Source organism: Ambystoma mexicanum, chromosome 5q (genome assembly GCF_040938575.1).
Source record: "Ambystoma mexicanum isolate Mex_15411 chromosome 5q, UKY_AmexF1_1, whole genome shotgun sequence".
Lineage (NCBI taxonomy): Eukaryota > Metazoa > Chordata > Amphibia > Caudata > Ambystomatidae > Ambystoma > Ambystoma mexicanum.
This window is the reverse complement of record NC_090933.1, coordinates 350,950,506-350,969,245: the sequence shown is the minus strand read 5'-3', so window position 1 is coordinate 350,969,245 and position 18,740 is coordinate 350,950,506. Positions and strand designations below refer to the sequence as shown.

The 18,740-nt window shown below is 45.7% G+C and overlaps 1 protein-coding gene across 1 annotated transcript in view; it reads right to left on the bottom strand.

Annotated features, from left to right (window-relative positions):
* Positions 1-1,594: 1,594 nt before the first annotated feature.
* PTPN2 (protein tyrosine phosphatase non-receptor type 2) overlaps positions 1,595-18,740 on the bottom strand; it is a 1,450,306-nt gene continuing 1,433,160 nt past the window's right edge. The window contains exon 10 of the mRNA XM_069620828.1: positions 1,595-1,950. Coding sequence (XP_069476929.1) covers positions 1,929-1,950 — 22 coding nt within the window. The 3' untranslated portion in view covers positions 1,595-1,928. The remainder of the gene's footprint in view (positions 1,951-18,740) is intronic.

Genomic DNA, 18,740 nt, shown 5'->3' with positions numbered 1-18,740 from the left:
GAAGGCAGATAGAATGTGCTCTAGAGCGGACATACTGAACGACTCATTGGGAAGAAAAAGACCGACCAGGTGGAGGTCAGGCACTGTGTGTGCAGATCATCATTCCTCTTGTCCACTCCTCAAATATCTCCTTCCCGTTCCTGCCTTCAGCCACTGCATTAACGTTTTTCTAGACTGAGCTCAAAAGTTCAACAGCTGCCTACGTGTCCACATTTATCGTTGTCTCAGACACTGACAGTTGATGCATAGGTGGTGGGCCTTAGGGAGGACATAGGCTAGGAATCTTATTGTTAAGCTCTTCAGGGATAGCACCAGCATTTGACTGGTCGAGATGGAGTGGGAGATTCTGGTATTTTTTTTTCACATAATGTTTACAAATGTACCTGCCTTGTCCACCAACAGAGAAGCCAAGACGCAGGATCCGTCACTCTTATTCAAGGATCATGCCTCAGTAAAAAAGCAGGCAAATCGCTGTGTGGCAGTATATGCAGTCTCCTCTGGGTGAGGCCTACGTTCAGTGTGTGACATATCGACAAAGATGAGGATTTGGACTTCATGAAGGAAACCAGATGTTGAAATCTGTCTGGAAGAGCAGAGTGCACAGGGACACAAAACAAATCGGAAAGCATTTGGGAAAACTTAGTAGTGCTTTGTGGCCATTAATATAGTAGTTGCGTCTTTCTCAATGCTGTGTTTGCATAATGGTAATCCGTCCTGAGTATGCCCCCCCCTAAGCCCCTAGCTAGCTTTTTTACCTACACCCCTTTTGAAAAACACTGCGTACTATCCCAAACCTAAACCTCTGTCTCTAGCTTTCTCGTTTTGACACCCCTATTTGGATATCAAGATAGAAATGTAGGTGGTTGGTTTGCTTTCCTTACATCATAGCTCAAAGTAAAGTTTATTTCTACCAGGACTGTAATAAAATAAAGTTATTTCCAGAAAATCCTGTAAGAGTATACTTTGTAAATCAGTAAACGCATTAATACATAATTGTGTTAAAATCAGTGGCAAGAGTATGGTACCATGGGGGAAGTTGCAGCTCACTGGGATGGGGTGTGGAACATTCAGCACAAACTGAGGTCTAGCATAGAGGAATGTGGAGAAGCATTTTGTATGCGTGTGGGAGATGCCCATATCGGATTTTAAAGTTGATGGGGCCGCCTGGGGGTGTACAGCATTGAACACTATCAACCAATCATGAAGGCCAACTGAGTGGGGATCTCTACTGTAATTATGAAAAAGTCAGCGACTGACTGCTTGCAAACCTGAAATAGGGTGTTTATGGGAATTTAACCCAAACAATTGTTTTAGTCAAATGTAAAATTCTAAAACAAATGTAAAACAATCAAGTAATATTTCGAGAAATAACAAGATTTGCTGTAGAAAAAAAATAACTCAAATTCGGCAAAAGCGGCTGTTCATTTAAATGCTTGATGCAACAGAAAGGCAGAATTACATATAATTCTTTGAACATACATGAATGAGTACCAAGTTCAAAACTTTGTTTACACCCAGGCGAATATCAAGCATCTGCCGTGGGACATTTATACACAATAAAGTAGTTTACAAGAATGCACATAAAAACTGTATATCAATTTAAAAAAAATATTTAATGCTGCCAAAACGTATAAAAATACAATGGGAATGGCAGTAAAATACAAAGCATTTCGAATTTACTTCTTCAATTCATACAAGCATTATAAAAGCACTTTACAATACATTAAGTCAACTGTGTTTGCAAAGTCACATGCTGGTGGAGTTGTCCATCCCCTGGATGTAGTAGTTTACGCTGTAAACAGATAAATGTGAGGTCTTCCAAGTATTTATCAGACCTCACGTTTGTTCCCGAAGAGGGTGTCATGTCCTGCTTTGCATGTCAAAGGTTCGCAGTTTATAGCTGCACAATATTCATAAGCCTTGGAGTTTTAGGTGTCATTCAGTCTGGGCCTACGACATACAACGTAAACAAAAAAAAAAACATCACCGATTCAGTACAGAATAAAAGAAATTGCAAAGTAAAAACTCAAGTAAAAATGAAGTAAAAATAAAGTAAAAATAGTCGAACATTTCACGTGAAAAAAAACACCTATTACTGTGAGGCTGCCTGTGGAAAATTTGACTCATCTATCATGAAGAAGAGCGCACAAATGCACAGTGGCGTAGTAGGGGAAGTTTGCGACACATTTCAGGTAGGATTAGGATTAAATAATAAACGTGTGCTACCTATGTCACAAATATAAACACAAAGACACAGACAAATGAAATTGTCAAAAATACTTTAATGTAAAAAGAGTGTCACGGCATCACTGTACACAGCGAATCTGTTCCATTTTGTCAAAGTAAAGAATTTTGCCAATAAAACATGTTGTCCAGCCTCATCAGTTTAAGGTTCCACAAAACACTCAATTAAAATGCATTTCTCATGCAGCCAAAAAAAACAAATAACCAAAAACAGATCAATATTATGCTTAAGGACATTTTGTGTTCTTTGGATAGCTGTTTGGCAAATGATAATGTAAATTCTGTGCAAATGATTACCTTTATCCTTAGCCGGGCCGACGCAGTACTTTATCCTTTCGGGTGAATAACTTGAATACCATTATATTAGATAATAACTGCCCCCATTATTACAGTGCTTAGAAGCAGGCTGAATCCGGCAAGAAGCACTATATAAAATTGGGATATTATTAATAGACTTTTCTGGACAGTCACATACACCCCACAGTTTGAACTATTTCAAGTGTCAAAAGATTTACCTAATTGCAAAACATAGCTTCTGAAGGAGCCCCACTAACAAGTTTTCAATGAGGGCAATCCTCACCCTTTCACCACATCACAACATTCCCAGACCTTTTTACTCATTTAAACGAGGAATGCCAAGAATTTAAGAAAAGGCAGCCAACTAGCTGAAGGTCAGCGCACATCTGTTAACCTTTGGTAGACACAAAACCTTTTAACACTACTCACCGGAAGTATGCTTAAACATGTAAACCTTACTAATAAGTGCTTGAGTATTCAGAAACACATTAGCTTTTCGAAGCTAGCTCTTAATTAGGGTCTCAACCTTTTTCGGAAGATTAGAAACATCCCCTTCCCATGTGCAAGTGTGCAACCCCCGACCAATTGCCTTCTCTTTAAAGCTGTTGTGCTCGCACAGCTATCGGAGAGCCAATTATATCATGCAGCATTGCCTTCCCCATTATTCTCATCTCGCTGGCCTGTGGTACGATGCTGCTCCTGGACCTAGCTCATCCCCTCTCACTTTCAAATGCTGCCCGCGATACTATGAAAGCTGTAGCTTGCACTGGCACCAGGCCATTGCGGTATGGATATACCCTTCACCTTCTAGCTCAGTCACCATGGTTACACCCTTTTGAGAGGTAGTGTTGTAATGTTTACTTGTGACGCCTGCTGCATCTGAGCCTGGAATGTTTTGGTTAGAATGGTTGGGGGTTGGTAGTTGGAATGGACTGAGAGCGGGGAGTCAATCGGTGAAGAGTGGCGAGAGGCGGAAGCAGGAGGTGCGACGGGTCGTCTCCCATTAAAGATACCTGAGCTAATCTTAACTCACCTCCCGTGTTTCTGTGAAGGGTCACTTCAGTTGGCGACAAGGACGGCCTGGCAGAATCTGAACCCGCGTAGGAAGACGAGAGCTTGAGCTCCGTGAGAGACGTTTAGTTTCACCTGTGCAGGCATAGCGGAATTCAGGGTCTGGATTTAATGTCCACTTGACATGAACGGCTACTGAAAACAAAAATAATTTCGCAGCAGTAGTCCCGATAATCGCACACGCGCGATAAGCGGATGAACAACTTCTTCTAATTAACGAATGCGTGGGCGGACCCACGCAGGCGTTTCCCCATCCAAAAAGGATGATGTGCACCTAACCCACCAATCAACACACATCCCTCATATTCTCACAACTCCTCCCACCGCCCCGTCAGCCTCTCAAAATCCAGCAGCACACTGCTCCTCTCCCTGCCTCTCACCCCGCCACCTCCCAGCAAAGCCTTCCCGCTCATCTCAGCCACACCCAGTGCAGACAACCGAACCCTCATCAACTTTCTCTCCTCAACATGCCTCTCACACGTCTCACACGTAAGCAAAAAATGTCCCACAGTCTCAGGCACCCCACACAGCACACAGTCCCTCGACTCACGCTTCCCCACTCGAAACAGTCAGTCATTCAGCCCCGCATGCCCTATCAACCAATTCAGCATCACTGCCTCCTCCATTCCAGACTCCCCGCATCCACCTTCACCGACACTTTCCCACGGACACCAAATATCCACCTGCCCTTCACCCCACTCACTCACCTCTCTTGCCACTCATCCATAACCCGCCTCACCACCACAGCCTTCACCTCATCCACACTCAAAGGCAACCTCATATCAACCACTCCCCTCCTCATACCCGCACCCGCCGCCAGATCCACCAACTCATTACCCAAAATGCCACTGTGACTGGGGACCCAGGCCAACTCCAAATCCATCCCCCTCACGCACACACCGATCAATCTTCCTCCTGATGTCCAAAATCACATCTTTCCTATCACCATCCCCTGCCACAATCGCCTGCAACCCACTCATTGAATCCGAAAACACCACCACCTTTTCAACCCCAACTCGCACACCCTATCAATCGCCAACGCAATTGCCACCAGCTCAGCCGTACAAATCGACACGTCATTCGTCACGACGCCCCACCCTATACTCCCCAGTGCCTTCCAGATAAAACGCTATACCCCACTCTCCTTGACACAGGATCCTTCGAACCGTCCGTGAACACCTTACATCCCTCCTTCCCTGCCACATACGCCTGACCCAAAGCCTTAATCTCACCCCGCAAACCCCGCTTCCTCTACACCAGTCTCGCCAACTCTAAACATACCTTCGGAGACCCCAACATCCACATCGGTAGTCTCACCAAATCCGTACCCGTCAATGCCAACAACTCGCCCACACCCCACTGCACCCCCTTCTCCCACATGTTAAACCCCAAAGTGCCCCCCTTCTTCCTCCACCGGTCCCTATAATAATGAAACCTCCAATTATACTGCAAACATTCACGTACCGGGTGAGCCACACTCTTCGCACTACACTTCACCAACCACCTCATATTCAACGCATCCCTCGTCAACCGGAAACGGCATCTCCCCCACAAGCACCTGAACCGCACTCACTGGAGAGGACCTCATCACTCCCGAACACACCCTCAATGCCCTCGCCTGCACCTTATCCAACCGCAGCTTCTGACTCGCCGTGAAACCCACTGCTACCTGACATCCAAAATCCAACACACTCAAAATCAACCCCTTATACAACATTCGTAAACACTTCTGCTGCGCACCCCACTCTTTCCCAGACACCGCCCGCAATAAATTCAACCTACGTTTACACTTATCCACCACACCATCCACCTGCAAATTCCAATTCAACTTCCTATCCAAAATCACCCCCAAATACCGGAACTCCTCCACGCTCTTCACCCTCACACCTTTCAAAACCAAGTCCAACTCCTGCTGCACCCTCCTCCTCGAAAAAACCATACTCACACTTTTATCCACAGACACCGAAAAAGCCCCACGTCCCACACCACTCTTCCATACGCCCAATCGCAGCTTGCAGCCGACTCTGCACCAACAACAAACTCTGCCCTCTTACCCATACCACACCATCATCCGCGAAGAAATCCACCTGACACCCGTCACCTGCTGTTAATCAGCAGGCGGGAGGCGTATTTGAGGATGCACCAAATCCTTTTATTCAGAACAAACCAAAAAAAAAAAAAAAAAAACTTTAAATGCAGTTTTCAACACAAGCACGATTTTCGTTTTTTCAAGGAAGCACTTCTTTCACTTTCCTGAACAAGGCCTTAAATCAGGGTTGGTGCTGTGACACGGGTTAAGGCCAAATTAATGTGAAGAAAGAAAAAAAAAAACAGAAGTCTTTTAAATGTCCTTGCCTTTTATTGTGGGCTTCTTTTTCCTCCTAAGGCACTCACTAAGCGTTGCTTCAGACTTCCTATCTGAAGTTCAATAAAAAAAAAGAGATGTCCATTCCGGTAACCTTTTCTTTCCTTGGTTCCGTGGGTTAAAGTAAACAGTCCATAAATCAATGCCCGTGTCGTCTAACAGCCAGCATTTATCCCGGCCAAATGGTGCTTTTCAAGTAAGCCCCTGTCAGAGGGACTCTGCGTTTTTCTGCGGCGAAAGTTCGCGCATACGGACTTCTTGCATGCCTGTGGCTCTGGCAATCAGTATGCCCAGTTAAAACCTGCTGCCTCCTCCTTCCATTCCTCCTTGCACTCGCCTTCTCCCTGGATAAAGAAAGAACAGACAGCCTCTCTGAATCCACGCATGCGTTAAAAATGCTGTCCTCCCCTCCCCTCCCAAGTCCAGGTGTGTTCAATCTTTCCGTGCTCTCATGAATCAACCCCACCCTTTCCTCGCTTTTCTCTCTGGGCTCTCCCACCTGACCTCCCTGGTTATTATTGGATTCCACCCGCCCTCCTGATATTCTGTCCGTTCTGAATGCCTTTCTTCTGCTGAGGTAATAAGGTAGGTGAAGGTCACTATGCATTTTGGAACTAAGTGATTTGGCAGCTTTTCTTCGTGATTCAGCATAGTGCATTGTGGGAGAAGTAGTTTTCTGACATGTAGTCTCTGTAGATTTTATTTTGGAATCTCCTGGCAGAGTGGGTTTTTTCATTATGTGAGGCATGTTTTCACCGTCCATGACTGCAGGTACAGGGTGTTCTGTTAACTTTATGTTGGTGAGTGAGCTAGATGTCCCGCCACTGTTCAAATTAGGTGACTCCGGGGGTGTATCCTCACATACCTCCCTCAAGGAATCATGCCGATCGGGCTGATCTAGGGAACGAGACAGATAGTCCGCTACCAATTGATATTTTCCTGGTTTGTGCACGGTTACAAATTGGAATGGCTGTAATGTAAGAAACCATCGCAATACCCTGTGATTGGAATCTTTCTGTGTTGCTAGCCACCGTAAAGGAGCATGGTCCGTGAAAATGGTGAACCGTCTACCCAGCAGATAGTAACGTAAAGATTCCACTGCCCATTTTATGGCTAAGCACTCCTTTTCCAGGGTTGAATATGGAAGTTCGTGTGATAACAGTTTTCTGCTTATAAAAACAACTGGGATGAGTTCATCTTCTGTTCCCTGTGATAGTACAGCCCCCAGGCCGCACCCTGAAGCATCAGCTTGTAAAAAGAAAGGCTTGGAAAAATCGGGGCAGTGTAGAACCGGCCTGTTAGCGATCAGTTTGATCAGAGAATAAAAGGACCGGGTTACTTCTGGGGTGATTGTTAGCGTTTTGTTGGTTTTGAGGGCGTCTGTCAATGGGGCAGCTATAGAGGAAAAGCGAGGAATGAACCTTCTGTAGTATCCCACAAATCCTAGAAAAGCTTGTATCCCCTTCCGGGTGGTGGGCACTTGGAGCTGTTGTATGGCTTGTACTTTGTCTAACAGAGGTGTTATCACTCCTCCACCCACTGAGTATCCTAAGTATTTGGTAGTGTTTGCTGCCAGTTTGGTTTTTTTAGGGTTTATGTGCAAGCCGGCTTCTCCCAATGCCATGATTACTTTTTTAAGATGGGATAAGTGTTCCTCCCAGGTGGTACTGAAAATAACTATCATCCAAGTAGGCAGCTGCATATGGTTCATGTGGTCTTAGGATTTGGTCCATCAGGGCTTGGAAAGTGGCCGGTGCCCCATGCAGACCGAAAGGAAGGACAGTAAACTGGAAGAGGCCTTGAGGGGTTGCAAACGCTGTCTTTTCTTGATCCTCCGGGTGCAGTGGTATTTGCCAATACCCTTTTGTGAGGTCCAGTGTGCTTAGATATGTTGCTGCTCCTAACCTTTCTAATAACTCATCAATTCTAGGCATGGGATAAGCTTCATAGCAAGATATTGCATTCAATTGTCTAAAATCCATGCAAAATCTTGTGGACCCATCAGGCTTAGGTACGAGTACCACTGGTGAGCACCAGGCGCTTTTGGATGGTATGATGGTGCCCAGTCTCAGCATTTCCTTTATTTCCTTATTTATGTCTTCCCGTTTGGCCTCGGGTATCCGATAAGGTCTGAGGCGGACTATTTTGCCTGGTTCTGTTTTTATGTGGTGCGACACCAGGTTGGTTCGCCCCGGCAGTCCGGAAAATACTTTTGATACAGGATCAAGGTATCCAAACAACTCTGCTAGTTGATTCTTACTCAGTTGTTGCCCGACCATCACATCATGTAAACCACTGGGTGCGTTGGGCACCAACTGTTCCGCCACCGATAATTCTGAGAGGGCTGCACACAGTATTTGTGGGGTATCCTCTCTCCACAATTTGAGCAGGTTTACATGATAATTTTTGTTTTTTTCTTTTCTGTCGGGCTGGGCTATTTCATAGTTCACCGGTCCTAAGACTTTTGTGACTTGATAAGGACCCTTCCACTGTGCCAGCATTTTATTGGTAGTTGTTGGTAATAGGACCAGGACTTTGTCTCCCACTTTAAAGGTGCGTAATCGGGTTCCTTGGTCGTAATATTTTTCTTGTTGTAGTTGGGCTCGACCTAACCTCTCTTGTGCAAATTCCCGGAGGTGCCCCAAATGTTCTTGTAAGTCATTTACATACTCGGACAACGTTTTCTCTTCTTGATTCTCCCACGTGTTCTTTAACACTTTCAGAATAGATCTTGGTTGCCTTCCAAATAACAGTTCAAAAGGGGAAAATCCTGTGGAGGATTGGGGCGTGTCGCGCAGTATCATTAGTACCCATGGTAGTGTTCTGTCCCACCCCAATCCTGTGGGACTTGTGGCCCTTCTTAACATTTGTTTTATGGTCTGATTGTATCTTTCCACAAGTCCATCAGTTTGTGGTTGGTTCACAGAAGTTTTCAGATGCTTTATTCCTAATGTTTTACACACTTCTTTCATTACAAGGGACATGAAATTGCTTCCTTGATCTGTCACTATTTCTTGGGGTATTCCCACTCGGGCGTAATATGGGAGCAAGACGTCGCAGACTTGTTTAGCTGAGATACCTCGTAGGGGAAACGCTTCCGGGTATCTTGTGGCATAGTTCACTACCACCAAGAGAAACTTATACCCTCGGCTGCTAGGTTCTATGGGGCCGACAATATCCATCCCGATTCGTTGGAAAGGCTCTTTAATAAGGGGCATCCTCTGCAACGGGGCTCGAGGCGGAATACGATTACTGGTCTTTTGGCAGATGGAACATTCCTGACAATACTTAGCCACCTCTGCATATATCCCCGGCCAGTAGAAGTTCAGGAGTAGTCTTTTCAGAGTCATATTTTCTGCCAGGTGCCCCCCTGTGTTGTGGTCATGTGCTAGTTGCACCAAATTCTTGCGATAGGACAGAGGTACCAATAGTTGTTCTTTTTCTGTGTGGTCTACCCCTCTGGTTATCCTGTAGTAAAGACCCTGCTTCTCTCTAAAATATGGGGTGGAGCCTGTATTTTGGGTTGTGTCATGAGCTTGTTCTCTTGCCCGTTTTAGTGAGTCATCCATTTCTGTTTCGGTGCGGAATGAGGGTATATGATCCTCTACTTTCCAATCTATCAGGGCTATTTCTTGGGCTTCTGCCCTCCATCCCCACTTATTCTCTCTTTTCTGTGCCCGTGACAACCGTTCCCGAAGTGGGCACCCTTTCAGTTCTGATCCGTAATACGGTGCTTCTTTTAGCCATTTTTCAAATCCGGGTAAGTCGGTACCTATCAGGACTGGGGCTGGTAGTGTAGATATCACTGCTGCTTTTATTGGAATCTGCTCCCCCTCTATCCCCAAAGTAATGTCTCTGGTAGGATACTCTTTGACATCCCCATGCACACATTTCACAACTACTCCGCTCACCTGGTTATCTTCTTGGTTGTTTACATGGGGCTGGATCGCTGTTTGACGACTTCCGCTGTCCATCAGGGCCTGGGCGGGGTGTCCATCCACTGTTACTTCTATCACGTACGGGAGTCGCCGTCTTCGGATTTCCTGGGACTGAATGGTTCCAATCTCCATCGGTTCTGGTTTTGCTTTTCGGGAGCAGAATCTTGCTATGTGCCCCCATTCACCACATTCAAAGCATTGTGGGCCCCCAGGGGTTCTCGGACCCCCATTACCTGAGGACGCTCTGATCGAGGTCTGGGCTCTGCCGATATCGATCTGTAAGGCCCATTGCGCAGGGTGGCCGCGTCTCCGCTTTGTTTCACTTGGGGTGTCAGGAAGGACCTTGGGGTACCGGCTTTTTGGAAGGCAGTTGCTACGTCTATGGCTTCTGGTAGTGTTAGGTGGTGGTGTTGTCTGACCCACCTCTGTATAGGTCCGGGCATGGCCTCTACAAATTGTTCAAGGATGATTTTGTCTTTGATTTTCCCAATGGTGGAGGTGCTGGGCTGCAACCATTTCTCTGCGAGGTCCTGAATTCTATAAAATAGTTGTCTCGGGCTCTCTCCTGGTTTGAGTCTGGTCTCCCGATACTTGATCCTATAGGACTCTTCATCCATTCCCAGTCTTTCTAGGATAGTTTTTTTCAGTTCGACATATGGGGTATCCCCTGTGGGATTTGCTGCTTGATAGGCTCCCTGCATTACCCCAGTCAGCAAAGGGGCCAGAAAGAAAGCCCATCTCTCTTGTGGCCATTGGGCGGCTCTTGCTATTCGTTCAAAATTGACAAAGAAAAAACTTGGGTCATCCCCCGTTTGGTATTTCTGAAGTACTGTGGGTGGAACTGCCTGTTGAGTTCTTGTTGCTGCTACGGCTTCCCCCAGTATTCGTAGTGCTTCTCTACCTTGATCTTGGGCGGCATTCTGTACCTGGATTGCCTGCTGCAGGGCCTGGCGATCTACTTGTGCTTGGTGTCCCTGCACCTGGATTAGTTGCTGTAACTGTTGCTGACCCTCAGCCAAGGTTTTTATTACCGCTTCCATTTTTTTTTTTTGGTTGGCGAGGCGCTATCTTTATCCCACCGCTGCCACCACTGTTAATCAGCAGGCGGGAGGCATATTTGAGGATGCACCAAATCCTTTTATTCAGAACAAACAAAAAAAAAAAAAACAAAAAAAAAAAACTTTAAATGCAGTTTTCAACACAAGCACGATTTTCGTTTTTTCAAGGAAGCACTTCTTTCACTTTCCTGAACAAGGCCTTAAATCAGGGTTGGTGCTGTGACACGGGTTAAGGCCAAATTAATGTGAAGAAAGAAAAAAAAAACAGAAGTCTTTTAAATGTCCTTGCCTTTTATTGTGGGCTTCTTTTTCCTCCTAAGGCACTCACTAAGCGTTGCTTCAGACTTCCTATCTGAAGTTCAATAAAAAAAAAGAGATGTCCATTCCGGTAACCTTTTCTTTCCTTGGTTCCGTGGGTTAAAGTAAACAGTCCATAAATCAATGCCCGTGTCGTCTAACAGCCAGCATTTATCCCGGCCAAATGGTGCTTTTCAAGTAAGCCCCTGTCAGAGGGACTCTGCGTTTTTCTGCGGCGAGAGTTCGCGCATACGGACTTCTTGCATGCCTGTGGCTCTGGCAATCAGTATGCCCAGTTAAAACCTGCTGCCTCCTCCTTCCATTCCTCCTTGCACTCGCCTTCTCCCTGGATAAAGAAAGAACAGACAGCCTCTCTGAATCCACGCATGCGTTAAAAATGCTGTCCTCCCCTGCCCTCCCAAGTCCAGGTGTGTTCAATCTTTCCGTGCTCTCATGAATCAACCCCACCCTTTCCTCGCTTTTCTCTCTGGGCTCTCCCACCTGACCTCCCTGGTTATTATTGGATTCCACCCGCCCTCCTGATATTCTGTCCGTTCTGAATGCCTTTCTTCTGCTGAGGTAATAAGGTAGGTGAAGGTCACTATGCATTTTGGAACTAAGTGATTTGGCAGCTTTTCTTCGTGATTCAGCATAGTGCATTGTGGGAGAAGTAGTTTTCTGACATGTAGTCTCTGTAGATTTTATTTTGGAATCTCCTGGCAGAGTGGGTTTTTTCATCATGTGCGGCATGTTTTCACCGTCCATGACTGCAGGTACAGGGTGTTCTGTTAACTTTATGTTGGTGAGTGGGCTAGATGTCCCGCCACTGTTCAAATTAGGTGACTCCGGGGGTGTATCCTCACACCCGCCAAAGCCCGAATCAACCCATCCACCATCACATTAAACATCAAACTAATCACACTCCCCTGTGGCGTCCCATTCTCCATCTTCCAAACCTCAGACAACACCCCCCTCACTCTCACCTGAAAGGTCCTATCAGCCAAAAACGCCTTCATCCACTTAAACATCCTCCCCCTCACACCCATCCCCAACAATCCACTCCTCCACACCATGTCATACGCCTTCTCCAAATCCAAAAAGAACGCCCCCACCAACTCCCCATCACACAACGCCTCCTCCACACCAACCTCACTAACGGATCAGCCACCGACCGATTCCTCCTGAACCCACTCTGAAAATCACTCAAACACCCATTCGACTCCAAATAAAACCCCAACCTCTCAGCCACCATCCGTTCCATAACCTCACATCACAACAGTCAGCGCAATCGGCCTAAAGCGGATGAACGGAGGACCTGATTGGAAAGGACCTAAAAGCGTCACAGGGCGCAACACCATATTGTGTTCGTATAAAAGTCAGTCAATAATCCTCATTGCTGAGAACTGATCAAACTCTTCCTCGTCGCAGTACATACAAAAAAACGTTTTCTTTCTTCTTTTCTAGTGTAAACACCATCAGTTTATAGAGGATTAGCTGGATTCCATTGAAGTAGGCAGAGAGCAAAAACACTCACGCGACGAGAGCGCCATGCAAGGCATTACAATATAACCGCCTACCAAGTCGAGACCAACCAGCCGTGGTATGGCCCGAGTGGAAAGAATTCTGGAAAAATTATTTTAAAAGCGGTGGAGCATGAAGGTCTGTCAGCCCAGAGAAAGAAGTTGTTGCTACTACATGCCCTAGGTTTGGAAGGACAAAGGAAATACAGGGAGTTTCCAGAACTGTCAGGTGATGAAGCAGGCGATATAGATGAATACGAGAAGGCACTGAGGCAACTGGATAAACACTATGTCCCAGAAGTAAATGTGGCCATTAATAGATACAACCTTTATACTAGGAAACAAAGAGAGGAAGAATCTTTCGAAGAATACATGTCAGCCCTCAGGAAGTTAGCCCATATGTGCCGATTTGGTACGGGCATCACTCTAGACGAGTTAATCAGAGGCCAAATAATTATTCACACCAGACTCTTTGATACAGGACAGGCATTGGATGGTAGGCAATCCTTCACTGACAGAAGCCATTGCCATAGCCAAGAGTGGAGCATACACAATTGTGCTCTAAAGAACTGAAGAATAAGAAGTTAGAAACGAGTGTTAGGGAGAATTCTCCTTCTAGGGCTAATTTCCCTCTCCTAGTGAGTCCCCCAGCAGCTTTGCTGGATCTCTGGAGTTTATTTTTTCCACCTGGTAAAAGTGTACATCCTTTTTCCACTCTTACATGTGTTTTGGCCTATGTGTTGTTACTCATTGTGTGATCTTGGGCACTGGAGCACACCACTCAAAGTGCCCCTGTTCTTGTATGGATTACACAGCACCTTTAGTGTAGTAACCCAGGGTTGTCTTTTAGACTTCCCTCTGACTCCATTTCGCTGGGGCTGACTACTGTCCCCCAGAGAAAGGTAAAGTTGCCATTTACTTTACATAGTCATTTTTACCACAGACCCAGTACACCCCATCTTACATGGAGTACTGGAAAGGGCTAATCTGTACCCCCTTTTCTGTCTGTACCCCCCTGAGCATTGTTTTGCTCTTTTAACATTTAGACTTGGCTGGTGGCAGTGGTATCTACCCTAACTTTTCTACCGCGATTATATTAGATAAACGTGGTACTGTTCTTGGCTATTATATTAGCCTCAAACATAAACCTGCTTGACCAAATCGTCTTTCTTTTGGCTCCGCCATTTCTTTTTGTTAAAGTCCTTTTTGTGTTTTACTTTGCGCGGCAAACTAGGTTCGCCTTCTTTGTTCACCATCTTTTGGCGGGCTTCTGCAGAGAAGCCCTCCTCTTGGCGCCTGGGTGTCTAGGTAGACTGAATGTGGGGAAGGGGTGTAGTCACCCCTGCACAGGGTATCCTAGGAAACCCAAGTCGCACTTTGCCATGATTGGCTGAGATGGTTGTCCCGGCTGGACAACCCCCCTGCTGCGTGATTGACAGCCAGGCTGTGTGAATGGGGGTTTTGCGCATAAAAGGCAGGTCTCTTGGGCTAGAAGTCGGAGTCGCCTCTGGAACTACAAGGAATCAAAGAGAAGTGGAGAGAACGACGGCTGCTGCAACTACCCCGTCTCGGTGAAGCCTGGTGGGGATAACCAGCTCATCTTCTTCAGCCAGAGATCTCCACCGTGGTCGAAATCGCTGCACACTGCTGTAGTGGTCCGGATAGCCACCTGCTGAGCCGCTCCTGTTTTTAAGGAGCACACCTTTGCGTTGTTGCTGCTGCCGGCTTCATCCCTGTGTGGTGCAGACCCCCTTCAGACGTCCTCCTTCACAACAAAGCTCCAGGAATCGTGGGTCTGCGGGAAACCAACAGGAACAACTGCCAGGGCACCAGCTGCATCGTTGGAATAAGGTACTGTGTTCTACTCGAGGAAACTGGGTGAAACCCTTTTCTTCATCCTCAAGGCTCGTCCTCGTCTTCCCTCCTTCTTATAACTTTTGCTTCCGAACATTGACAATATCCAAGTACTTTTTGGCTACACTGAATCATGAACTATCTAACGGTGTGATCTTCGGCACAGGCCTCCGGTGTCACCTAAACCTGGCTCCGACCCTTTGACTTTTGAACTCCTGTTTCTGAGTGTTTCTCGATACTGTCTGCCTAACATAAATATTGTCTGTGATTTTTGCCTCCAACTCCCTCTGGGTATCTCAGGTGCTAAGTGTGTTTTTGCCCCGGTAGCATTTCATGTCACGGATACGCGTTTATTTAGTAGACCGAACTGTCAAAAAGTGATCGCAACCGTATCCACGGTATCGTGTTTTGTTCATAACACCGGTTCATTCAAACACAAGGTACTTACCTTGAGACTTACTGTACAAAGTGAATTGGTTAGTTGTAGTATATTTAACGTGTGGTTTTGTTTAAAGTTTAATAGAGGTGTTGTGTTTATAACTGATGGTTTAAAAAATAAATGTACTTATATTTTTTACCTGAAACCTTGAGTCAGTGTTTGCTTGAGTCAAAGTAATTGTGGTCCCTTTGTGTAATCTTTGCTACTGCTCATATACTCTTGAGATAAGCCTGGCTGCTCTGCTACTGCTACCACTATAACTTAGTAGTACAGGCTTGTACCAAACGTAAAACTTGTATTGCCACCTGTGGCCTTAATCAGGTGTAGTGGTCGCTAAGGGCAGGACCTGGAAGAACAAGCCTCCATAAATGGTGTGCGAGGCAAGAAGGACAGGGAGCGTACAGATGAATCCAGCAATAAGAACTACAGACCTAAAGGAGAAGAATACAAAAGAAATAAAAGGCAATAATAGGAAGCCTTGGTTTAGGAACTAATCTAAAATGTATCCCTCGCATACCAAGGATGGGGACAGATCTATCAATTGTGGCAGGCTAGGACACTACACTTATTCAAGGAATTGCCCTGCAATAAATCAGAAATGTGCTAGCTGCGGAATGAGAGGCCATTTCGCAGTAGTGTGCAGGCACAAGAGGAGTGTGTCGATGGTTCAAGAGGAAGAAGACTCAGGCGAGGAAAGAGTGATAGTAGTTCGAGAACCACCGGGAGGAGAACTTAAGTGCCTGCGATGTGAAATTATAGTTGAAAACTGGAAACTTTCAGTCATGGTGGACAGTTGTTCGCCATATACCATAGTTACACAAAAAACTTGGTAAAGACTTCTTCACAAGGGTTTTAATGAAAAACCGAGGAGGGTTCGAAGGGTAGAAGATTCGCATTATGGGATGGTTCAGTAGCATCGTTCAATTCAAGAACCGCCAAGCCCAGATGAAGTTCTATGTGGCGCACAAGGGAGTGAATGTGCTTGGTTGGAGAGATCAGGCAGCATTACGGACAAGATTGGACCCTTGTGAAAGTGAGCCAGTACTTTTAGTAAAGAGCAGCGGTGAGACTGAATTTAAGGAAAAGCCGCAGGGAGACCCTCAGGATGTTTTCCAAACTCATTTGGGATTGTTGAAAAACTTTGCTGACAGGATAAAGATGAAACAAGGGGCAAGACCAGTCACGCACAACAAAGCCAGGCCAATACCGTTCGCCGTGGTGGACAAAGTGGAACAAGAACTGAACAGACTAGAAGAGGACGTGATCGAAAAGATTGAGTCTTCACAGTGGGTGAGCCCCATCATTGTCGCAGTGAAGAAAAACGGCACATTGAGAATTTGTGTAGATCTAAGGAACGTAAACAAGAACATTGTGGTGGACATGTATCCTTTACATGTTATTTCGGAAATGCTTAATTGTATTGAAGGGGTGGACACGATCACTATTTTGGACTTATCCAGCGCATATCACCAAATAAGTTTAACAGAAGATTGCAGAGATATCACTGCGTTTATCATGCCTTTCGGTCTGTACCGTTATAAAACAATGTCCTTTGGCATGGCCTCCGCAGCGGCTGTATTTCAGAGAGTTATGGCCCACGTACTAAAAGGACTCAGAGGACCTTTAGTCTATCAGGATGACATTGTTTTCGGAAAGGGTGCAAGTGAGCATGATGAAAGGTTGCAAGAAGTGTTGTCCAGACTGAGTGCAAAGGGGTTGAAGGTGGAGCGAAGCAAATGCAAGTTTAAGAAGGCAGAAGTTGAATATTTGGGTCATGTTGTTAACGGCAAAGGTTATAAACCGAAGTTGGAGGCCATGCAAGCCATTAGGGAGTCACCGGACCCCAAGACCAAAGAACAACTTAGGTCATTCTTAGGGCTCTGCAAATACTATAATACGTTTGTGCAAAATTTTGCAAGTATGACCGAGCCTTTGAGGAAGTTATTGAAAAAGGATGTCAAGTTGTTGTGGGATCAGTGCGAGAGATCTGAGGAGTGCATTAGGAAGAGCATTTGCAAAGCAATAGAATTGGGTGGTTTTGTGTTTGATAGACAAGCCAGGGTGACAGTGGATGCCAGTAGTGTTAGGGGCAGTTTTGTCACAGTTGTCTGAAAACGGTCATGAGAAAATAATATGCCATGCGTCCAGGGCAATTACAGACATCGAGAGCAGGTACTCGGTGAAAGAAAGAGAAATGTTAGCCTGTGCTTGGGTTCCTCTGTGAGGAAGTAAATTCATGGGGTATACAGGCCACAAACCATTGGTGGAGGTACTTTCCGTACGTGGCATGTGTAGGGCATCCCCCAGGATGGCTTGTTTAAGTCTGAAGCTTCAAGATTACCATTTTGGGGCAAAGTATGTTCCAGGCAAGAAAAATCAAGTTGCAGATTTTTTTGTCGAGGTTGCCTTTAGACACGTTAGATGTGGTACGAGGAGACGAGATAGGAGTAGCTGCGGTAATTGAGGTGATGTCAAGAGAGGAGTGGTTGGAGGAGCTAGAGGATTGTATGCTAGGTAGGATCACTGAATACACCAGAAGTGGGTGGCCAAAAAAAGGAGGGTTGACGAGAGTAGTTTGCAATTCTGGGAAGTAAAGGAAGAATGTTCACTGGAGGATGGGTTAAGAGAGGATAAACTGATACCGCCCCAAAGCCTGCAGGAAGGTCTGATAGAGAAGGCCCATCTGGGGCATCCTGGTGCTTCAGGTACTAAAAGAAACATGCGCACCAAATATTGGTGACCTGAGGTTGACATCATGGTGGAGAGGTTTTTAAGACATTGTTGGCCCTGCCAGAACTGTGCAAAAGTTGCAAGGTTTTTAAGAATACACCCATAATAATATGCAAGCCTGATCGTCCATGGCAGCAAGTTGGTATTGACATCATGGGTCCGAATGACAATCTAGCAAATGAGAGGAAGCTTGTAGTTGTGGTTGGAGATCAAATTTGTGAGCAAAATAGATGAACACAAGATTATCCATTTCATGCTGCATGTTTTTAGAAGAGAAGGTTATCCCAGAGTGATGATCAGCGACAATGGTGTACAATTCAAGTGTAAAGAGATGAGTGAGTATGTCAGGCAAATTGAGTGGAGATTCTCAGCTTATTATCACCCTCAAACCAATGGTGGTGCAAAGGTGCAACAGGGTGATTGTGGAGACCATAGAACAGGCATTACTGAATAACATGCATGTCGAGGAAGCTCTTCGGGAAAAATTGTGGAGTAGCAGGATTGCTGTCAGGGGTGACACTGGCAAGTCACTGTTTGAGATGATGAGAGGCTGAGAGCCCAACATGATGTTAAATCCAGTGTCAGTCAATCATAGGAGAGCGAGTGTGAATATCGAGGAGTGTGCAGACTATGATGGGGTTGTCAGAATAAGAGTTTCCCCTGGCGATTTTTTCAGGATAAAAAAGGGGAGGGTTGTGAGAAAAGGGGAATCCAAATACTCGGAGCCTGTGAAAGTAGTGGAAGTTTTCAAACGTGCGGATAGAGTCCAGGATGTATCTATTTGGAATTTGGATCGCATTAGTAAGTGGAGATGGCAAGAGGGCAAATCGGGGTTGGGTGCTAAAGGAAAAGGTTTTGTTGAGGAAAGGGGGATAAATGCAGTTGAGTTGTTCCAGGAGAAAGCTAGCATGGGTGGAAGTTTGGAGA